Source organism: Octodon degus, unplaced genomic scaffold (genome assembly GCF_000260255.1).
Source record: "Octodon degus isolate 3935 unplaced genomic scaffold, OctDeg1.0 scaffold00302, whole genome shotgun sequence".
Classification (NCBI taxonomy): Eukaryota; Metazoa; Chordata; class Mammalia; order Rodentia; family Octodontidae; genus Octodon; species Octodon degus.
Genome location: NW_004524878.1, coordinates 641,001 through 648,978, shown reverse-complemented (window position 1 = coordinate 648,978; position 7,978 = coordinate 641,001). Strand labels below are relative to the sequence as shown.

Sequence of the window (7,978 nt, the reverse complement as noted above, 5' to 3'; positions counted from 1 at the left end):
GAAGGCGGGGCGCAGAGGGCAGAATGGAGGGAGCTCAGGTGAAGGCGGGGCGCAGAGGCCAGAATGGAGGGAGCTCAGGTGAAGGCGGGGCGCGAGAAAAGGGTGGCCATACTCAGGGCAACGCAGATAACTTATGAGTCTGACTAGGCCTGTGAGCTAGCTGAGCAGGGCCTGAATACCAGTAAATTAGAACTTGGTACTCTCCCCCCGACCCCGCAGTGGGCACTGGGCCTCCTTGGGTGCAGCATGTGGAGAAGGCAGGCTAACCTTTGTGTTTTCCCTTCTTCTCTTTCCTCGAGGCCCTGCCCTGGCCCCCTGACGCGGCCGCTGCCTTGGTTCTCTTGGCTGAGGCTGGTGCTGTTGGGTGGGCGGCTCCCAGCTGCACACTGGCAAGCGAGTCGGCCTCCTGAACTGCTCAGGAAAGAGCCCAAGGGCAAAAAAAGGGCAATGGGTGAGCCGAGACCCCACCCCCATGGTTCCCAGCACAGCACTTTCCACATGCCCCTATCCCCAACACATACCTCTGAGCACCACCTGAACCCCCTTATCTCCACTTGGCAAAGATAAAGAGCAGGCTCTGCCAGAAGGTGCTACCCCAGCCCCACGTGAGGGAAGCCACACCAGGCCAAAGCTGCAGTCCGCCAACAAACAGAGCAACTGCAGTTCTGAGCTAGCAAACTGCTCCGAGTCCAGGCAGGGGCAGGGCATGCCTGTGGGACTGTGGGTCACAGGGATGGAGAAGGAAGATACAAAGGCTGCATCTTCTTGAAGAGACTACAGGCAGGGCCAACACAAGCCTGCATGGCCTGGGGCATCGAGCACAGTAGCAGAACCTGCAGGAAGGTCTCCAGCATAAGCAGAGCCATGCACATCCGTGGGAAAGTCTCAGGCCACAGAGGGCAGGCTCCACATTTGCCACATAGCAGAACCCCGTCCTGCTCACAGTCTTTGAAGGATTCTGACTGCTCTTACGGAAAGGACCAGTACTCTCCTGCCTGTTAGGCTTTTCCATCTCCTTTTCCCTTGGCCTAACCACACCACTGCCCGGGCGGGCATTGAGAGCTCTTTCAACCTGGGTATGGGTACGCCCCTTGCCACAGAGCCTCGTCCAGGCTGTTCCCACTGCGCACACTGCCACCCCCTGAAGTCTACCTCTCACTCATCTTGCAGATTCCAGGTCAACGAAACCATCCTGGGCTTTCCAAGCAGACAGGGTCCTGTCTGTGCCTCACAGAGCCTGGCTTCTTTCCAGTTGTGACCATCTGTAACTGCCTCCCCACATGGACCACAAGGTCCATGCCAACAGAGACCACACCTGTCTATGCTCACCAGGGACCCACAGCTCCTTATCCAAAGCCTGGCACAGCACTGGTCTTCCAAGAAATCCTGGGAAATGGACACACGTGTCCCATGAATGAGCACAGTGGCAGGTCAAAGCTTTCCTGGGATGAGGCATCAGTGCTGTCCTGCTCCTGGAATAGCTCCTGCATTTAACACCACGAGCCAGCAGAGGGCAGATCACGAGGCAGCGGGGAAGTCTCAGAAACACCTTCCCAGGTCAGCAGCCTCCCCAGGGTTGGTTTGGTCCATTACCGGGAGGCAGACAAAGACTGGGTCCCCACAGAAGCAGTGTGCACCTCACGACCGTCAACTTCCCTTGTGGGGAGGAATCCTGGAGGCCTGCCTTGCTCAGGAGTCTCAGTAGCTGAAACTTAGTGAGCTGAGCCTGCAGTTCCTTCCATTTTCAAAGCCCTACCACAGATTTCCCTTCATTTTATAGTGAAGGAAACAGATCCATGAGGGCAAATGACTGCTCACAGTCATAAGCGAACAAGTAACTCAGAGTGGCAGGACCAGAAACTGCGCCACCTTCAGAGGCACTGGCTCGCTGGCTCTCAGCACAGCCTTCTACAGGCTCAGCCCCACAATCAGTGCTCCAGCAACCCCTGTGAACACCTCCACAGCAGCGACTCTTCAAGGTACAGGCCTCACGCACTGAGTGGCAGGGCTGCAAGTCCTGGGTGTCAGGCTTGGCAGAGCTGGGGATGTGCTGTCTACACAGCAGAGGGTCAGGCTTCCCAGGTCCCAGGACAGTGGTGGCCTTCCTTTCAGTGGACCACAGCCAGCCACCCTTGGAGGGCTTCCTGGGAGTGGAGAAGAGGCCGCTACAAAGAGGCTGCTACAGCAGCTGGGCCGACGTCCCTCGCCTCCTCAAGGGCCTATCAAGTGGATTACCAACAAATAAGGTAAGGTCCAGGGCACCAACCTGAGGTACACAAGGAGGGATGACTGTGAAGAAGCTCTTACCAGGGAGGCAGTACAAAAGGGTAGAAAGACCACCAGGAGCCTGACGGGGCCCGCACCTAGTCCAGGCTGCTGCTCACTACCAGACACCACAGGCAACTTGCTGAGGCCCTCTGAGCCCATGCCTTACCAGCCATATGGGGCCAAAGAGTCACTGCAAGGAAGCAGGGAGAACACAGGCAAAGCACCAAGCACCTGCCTAGCCCTGGCAAATGCTCCAAGACAGCTCTATTATCAGAAATAAGGTGGGCTCCTTCAGAGAATTCATGTGCACAAAGGTTGACCGTGCTTCCACAACACCCAAGCTACAACCTAGGCAGGGAGTGACACAGACCAAACTGCCGCCCTCTAAAGTGCAGACCAGGGTGTGGGTGTGCGAGAGGCTGCTCAGAAGAACCCCGCACATTGCAGAGCTGGGGAACAAAGGCATCAGGCCCATAGGGCTGGAGGCTCCAGGTCAGAGGGAAGCCACCGAGGGAAGGGAATACCATAGTTGCTTGCTACCTGCAAAACCAGCTGGCAGCAACCTTCTCAAAGTTACTGTATTTCATGGAGCAGCCACCTGCATGATCAGCACCAGCCCAGCAGGGGGCAGTAGCGACTGATTCTCCCAAGCCTAGAGATCAATTTTCAGGTCTAGCCTGGGGCCCTAAACCCAACCAGGGCTGGAGGGAAAAGCCCTGTGCTCAAGGATGTGAAGGGGCCACTCTGAAGGTAGACTCTTCCAAGAACTGCACGTGTGAGAATAGTAGTGGCAGGCTGCCAACCAGTCACTAGGGCGCTGAAGGTCCTGAACCAGGGACAGGGGTTTATGGGTTAGAAGGAGGTGCAGAGGGCTCAGGGGAGAAGAAAGCAGGAAGGTGTCCCGGGAGACCCCCACTGGCGTGGGGCAGGATGCCAAGACAGGTTCCTCTCAGGAGACAGGTGGGGAGGAGACTCAACTATGCCCAGGCAGGGCCTCCTGCACTCTGTCAAATGCTCCAGATTAGAAACCTGGACCTTTGGACTCCCAAATTGTTTTAGGCTCTGGTTTGAAAAGATGACTCCAGAGGTGAGACTTGAGCATTCCACCCACTGTCCAGGGCTGGGTGATACACTCAACTTGGGCAAACCCTGACAGGACAAGTCTGCTACCTGCCCAGATCACAGTGACATCCTTGAGAGCCCCCCCCCCCACAAGCCACAATGTAGGGGTCTCCCAGGCTGGCTTCCGCCAGGAGGAGGCAAGGTGTACCTTGGTAGCTGGTGCTGCCACTGCTGCTGAGGTAGGACTCCACCAGAGGGGCCTGCTCCTCTGACTGCCGGGCCCGCCGGCTCCGGGGCCGCCCATCGGCATTGGCTTGCACCATCAGGGGCTCCTGGCGTTTCTTCTTCTGCTTCTGTTCCAGCAGGGCCCGCTACAGAGGCACAGGGCAGGCACAGAGAAGGTCTGGCCTCACTTCCAGCAGGACAGTGGGGCTCACGGAGTGAGGCCAGAAACATCGCTCTGCTCCCTGGGCTGGGCTCCAGAGGTGGCACTGGGGTCCAAAGTCTGCCCTGGGCCAAGGCACCCCAAGCCTTAGGGTGCAGGGAAGAGCAGCAAAGCCCTCCAACTGCAGTGAGGCCAGCTGCCTGTCGGCTGAAGCTTCATGCAGAGAGGCAGGGTTAACACTGAGCTGGTACAGGAGAGAGCACATCTTTTCTTCTCCACCACCCAGGGAGACAGCCTTTTGTGTCCCCTCGGAGACACCAGCCCAGACTGCCCGTTCACCCAGCCCCACCCTTAAGCCACACTCACCTGCCGGTCAAGCTTCTGCTGCCTCAGGTTGTTGCCCTCATCATCTAAGACACTGCAGAGGGAGAGAGTGGTGCTCAGGGCCTACCCAGGAGATGGTGGGGTCAGCCCAGAACCTGCCGCATCCATGAGTCTTTTAAACCCCACCCCGTCAACACTCCCCGGACTTTGTGAACCAACATGGTGGAGGGAGGCAAGAAACCTGTGCAAGACTAAAGTCTTGAGCTGTATTTCTGTAACTCTGGGAGCTTGTTTCCTGCTAGTGCCCACTGCCACAAGGACTTGCTTGGTCCCAATAAGAACAGAATGAGACCCTCCCCACCCCCACACCCCTGAGCAGGATCAGGCTTAACTGAGATCTGGGAGAAGCCATGGAGAGGCATCAGCCACAAGCCAGGCCCAAGGCTGGCCCTCCCTACAGGGGCCTGCTCACTCCAAATCTTTCTGGAGATCTCACCACAGTTTTCCCTCCTCCTCTCCACCCTTTCTGGAAGATGCTGGGTCATTTTGGGGCAGACTCTCCTCTCACCCCAAACTCGTGGCTCCTAGTATAGAGTGAGGGTGTAGGTACCATCCATCTCCCTTTCTCCTTTAAAGAGGGCAGTGGATCCCATGCATTTAGGAAAAGGAGACTAAGAACCCGAACAGTGCCAGAGAAGGGCCAGGGCCGGGAGGAGATGTCTATGAGACGCGCACAACAGGTCAATGCAAAGCACAACAACCCGCTGCAAAATCCTTCTTGGACCACAGATGTGGCGCAAGGAGACCTGGGGGCACCAAATCCTTGCAGTATCCTCATCTCTCCCAGACTGCTCTGCCTCCTAGGAAGTGAATGGGGAGAGGGTAACTCAATGCACTGGGCTTTCTTGGTAGTTCAAGACACCCTGGGGCCACGGTAAGACAGAATAGCTGAATGGGATGGTGATGGAGCCTGTAGAACTGAACACTGGGAAGCCCTGGGCAGCCCTGGCACGAGCACAATGGAGCCAGCCCCTGAGCGAGACCCGAATGTGGGTTCATGTTTAGCCAGGTCCAAGCACATTAGGCTGGTGTGGAGCCATAAGGAGTGTGCTGAGTATGTCTCATGTGCATACTCACATGTGTGCACACACTTGTGTAAGCACTGGGCATTCTGGTGTGAAGGTGGATACAGTACATGTGGGAAGGAAAAGATAAAGTCAAATCACTCCAAAGAAAAGGTGAAGCCATTTCCATTTCCAACTCCTACGGACAGCCTGCCCTTTCTAGCTCTAATAGTCATGGCCCTACAGATTCTATAGAGGGAGCAAGGCCGCTGACCACAAGCTGCCTATTACCACCTCGGGCTTTCCCTACCCAGCTCCCTGGCTGTGCTCTTTAAGAACAACACATCTTTTTAACTGGCTGCATTCTCTCCCGCTAATATCTAGGGAGCCCTTTCCTGGCACCTGTGGGCTGCTCTGCACCTCAGAAGAGCCTCCAGTGTGATGTGGGGCTACACATAAAACTGCCTCATTCACCAAACCCTCAGCTGCCAGATCCTGGGAGAGAACACCCTTCCACAGGCGCCTCTAGGCCTCAGTCTTCTTAAAACAGCCTGCTTGCATAAGAGGACACTGCCAGGACCTGAGGACTAAACTACTCCCTAAATATCCAAGCTGGCCGATAGAAGGTGTCCACCATGGTAAGCGCATCCCACAGGATGGAGGGGCAGCGAGAGCGTCTGAAGCAAAGCTGAGGGTCTGGAATGAGCAAGACTCTGGTGAGCCCTGCGAGGTCTCAGAGGTGTGGCTCCCAACCATCTCTGCACCTCCGGTCCGCGGTCCTGCTGTGTGAACCAACAGCAAAGCCTTTGCTCAGACTATTACTGGTGAGATGTAGCATGGTTTCAGAAGGTGATTAGATCGTGTGGGTGCACATTTGCTGTCAGGAGGTGGGGCCTGGTCAGAGGTGGGTCACTGAGGTGGGACCTGAAGGGAGCACTCTTGGCCCCAGCTCCTCCCTTCTTTCTGTTAGCCTGGCCACCAGGACATGAGCAGTCTGCAGCTGCCTAGTACACAATCAGGACTGACTGATCGCAACCTCTCTGTCCACCTGAATTTGGACAACAACCCAGGGCGAATCTTCTTTCCATTGTCCTGAGAGAAGCAGAAATAAAAATAACAAAGACCTAGGAAATCTCTAAAGCTCGGCTCCCGGGCACATGCACGGTAGATGACCTTCAGTAAGCCTTTCCCTATGCAAATCTCCTTGAATCTTTACACAGAAGGACTACATCTCCTGCAAGTGATTAAAACAGTGAACTCTGCCAGAGTCGTGTACACTAGGAGCCCTGCCATGACTCAACACCTTGTCAATCATTTCTGTCACTCTTATCCAGAGTCCAAGGAGAGGAACCTGGGTTGAGGTATAGATTTTTTAAAATCTGAAGCCTGATCCTTCATCTTTTTCCTATTCCCCTGCCTTCCCAGCACAACTATCTGTGCCACCTTCTTGTTTCTATCGTCATGAACTGGCCCTGAGCACACCTTCCCGCCACCTTCAACACATGTTGCTGCTCTTTCTTTCCCCCATGGGGTGTACATTCGCAATTCTTCACTCCCTATGTACAAGAACCTGGAATCTATCTCTCGGATAGATCATGTGGTACCATTTCCACCTTGCTATTTCTGCCCTGAAGCCAGCTTACCGTGGAACAAACCCATGGTAAGCATGAGCCAAAATAAAGCTCTCCTCCTTCAAGTTGCAAGTATTGGGCATCAGGTCCCAGTGACCAGAAAGCTAACTTCCAAGCCACACCGTCCATTACTGCCAGCTCTACTCGTGTGCACAACCATTCATTACTTCTAAATGTGAAAAAAAGACGCAGTCTGCACTCCGCACAGCTGCATCCTGCGGCACGAGCGACGGAGTCTGAAGCCCGGCTGTGCTCTGCTTGCTGCACTCCAGACTGGGACTGAGCAGCCGAAATCCTCACAGTCAGCTGTGTGCTAGTGGCCTAGCCACAGAAGTCCTCTGTGACTTTCATGAGGCTTCCTCTTGTGCTTCTTGTCACAGTCCCTTTCGCAACTGACTGGAATGTCACAAGCCATGCATTTTCAGAGGGTATTTCCAGAGACAGAGACAGTCACCCTGGTCATACCCACACGGGTTTTGGGTGAGCAAGAAACCAAGATGGCTTCCATGTGTCAATGTGAAGAGTCATGTCTAGAGTCATGTACAAGAGACCACTTGGCTGAGAGGTAAAGCTCTCTTCACATGAGCAAAGCCACCTCTAGAAATGCTGGCTCACAGTAGTAGCTCTACTGACAAAGGTACCTCCACCAACTCCAGCCTCACTGACCTGTGTCCTCTGGTGTCCTCATGCATGCAGGGGGGATGATTTCCAACCACAGCCAGTGTCACAACACGGTGGACATTCCACACGAATGGCAGGGGCAAGAGGCAACTTTCATAAACACGTTACTTCCTCTGCTTCTGTCCCCAGTCCCCACAGGGAAGGACAAAGGGCCACCAGCTTTAGTAATACCGATTACCAGATAAGACTGCAGGTAGAAAGGACCTACCCAGGGCCTTTGGAGAAAGATGGGTGGACAGAAGGGCAGGGCCTCTGAGACCAGAGAACCTCAGGTTCTCGGAGGTGCCCACCACTCACTCACCACTGGGTGTGTGCCAGCACCCAGAAGAAAGGGAGTGTGCGCGGCAAGGGTGGCAGGTGGCCACGTGTGGCGTGCACCTGGCTGAGCAGGCCCATCTAGGAGAATGTGCAATGAATCCACCAAACCAGGAGCCTTGGACAGTGGGCTGACGCGTGGCTAAAACTGGGTTCCTGGGAAAGCACAGGTTTCCAGGGGAACTGCAAGGGCACTGGGCAGACCACAGTCATCTGGAAGTGACAAGCTTGTACTCGGACAATGTTCC

General features: G+C 55.2%; 1 protein-coding gene across 1 annotated transcript in view; it reads right to left on the bottom strand.

Moving 5' to 3' along the window:
• Tub (tubby bipartite transcription factor) overlaps positions 1–4,127 on the bottom strand; it is an 11,935-nt gene extending 7,808 nt beyond the window's left edge. The window contains exons 1-3 of the mRNA XM_023707606.1: positions 4,082–4,127; positions 3,539–3,701; positions 268–411 (exon numbers count right to left, since the gene is read on the bottom strand). Of these exons, the coding sequence (XP_023563374.1) occupies positions 268–411; positions 3,539–3,653 (259 nt within the window). The 5' untranslated portion in view covers positions 3,654–3,701; positions 4,082–4,127. The remainder of the gene's footprint in view (positions 1–267; positions 412–3,538; positions 3,702–4,081) is intronic.
• Between the last annotated feature and the right edge of the window lie 3,851 nt (positions 4,128–7,978).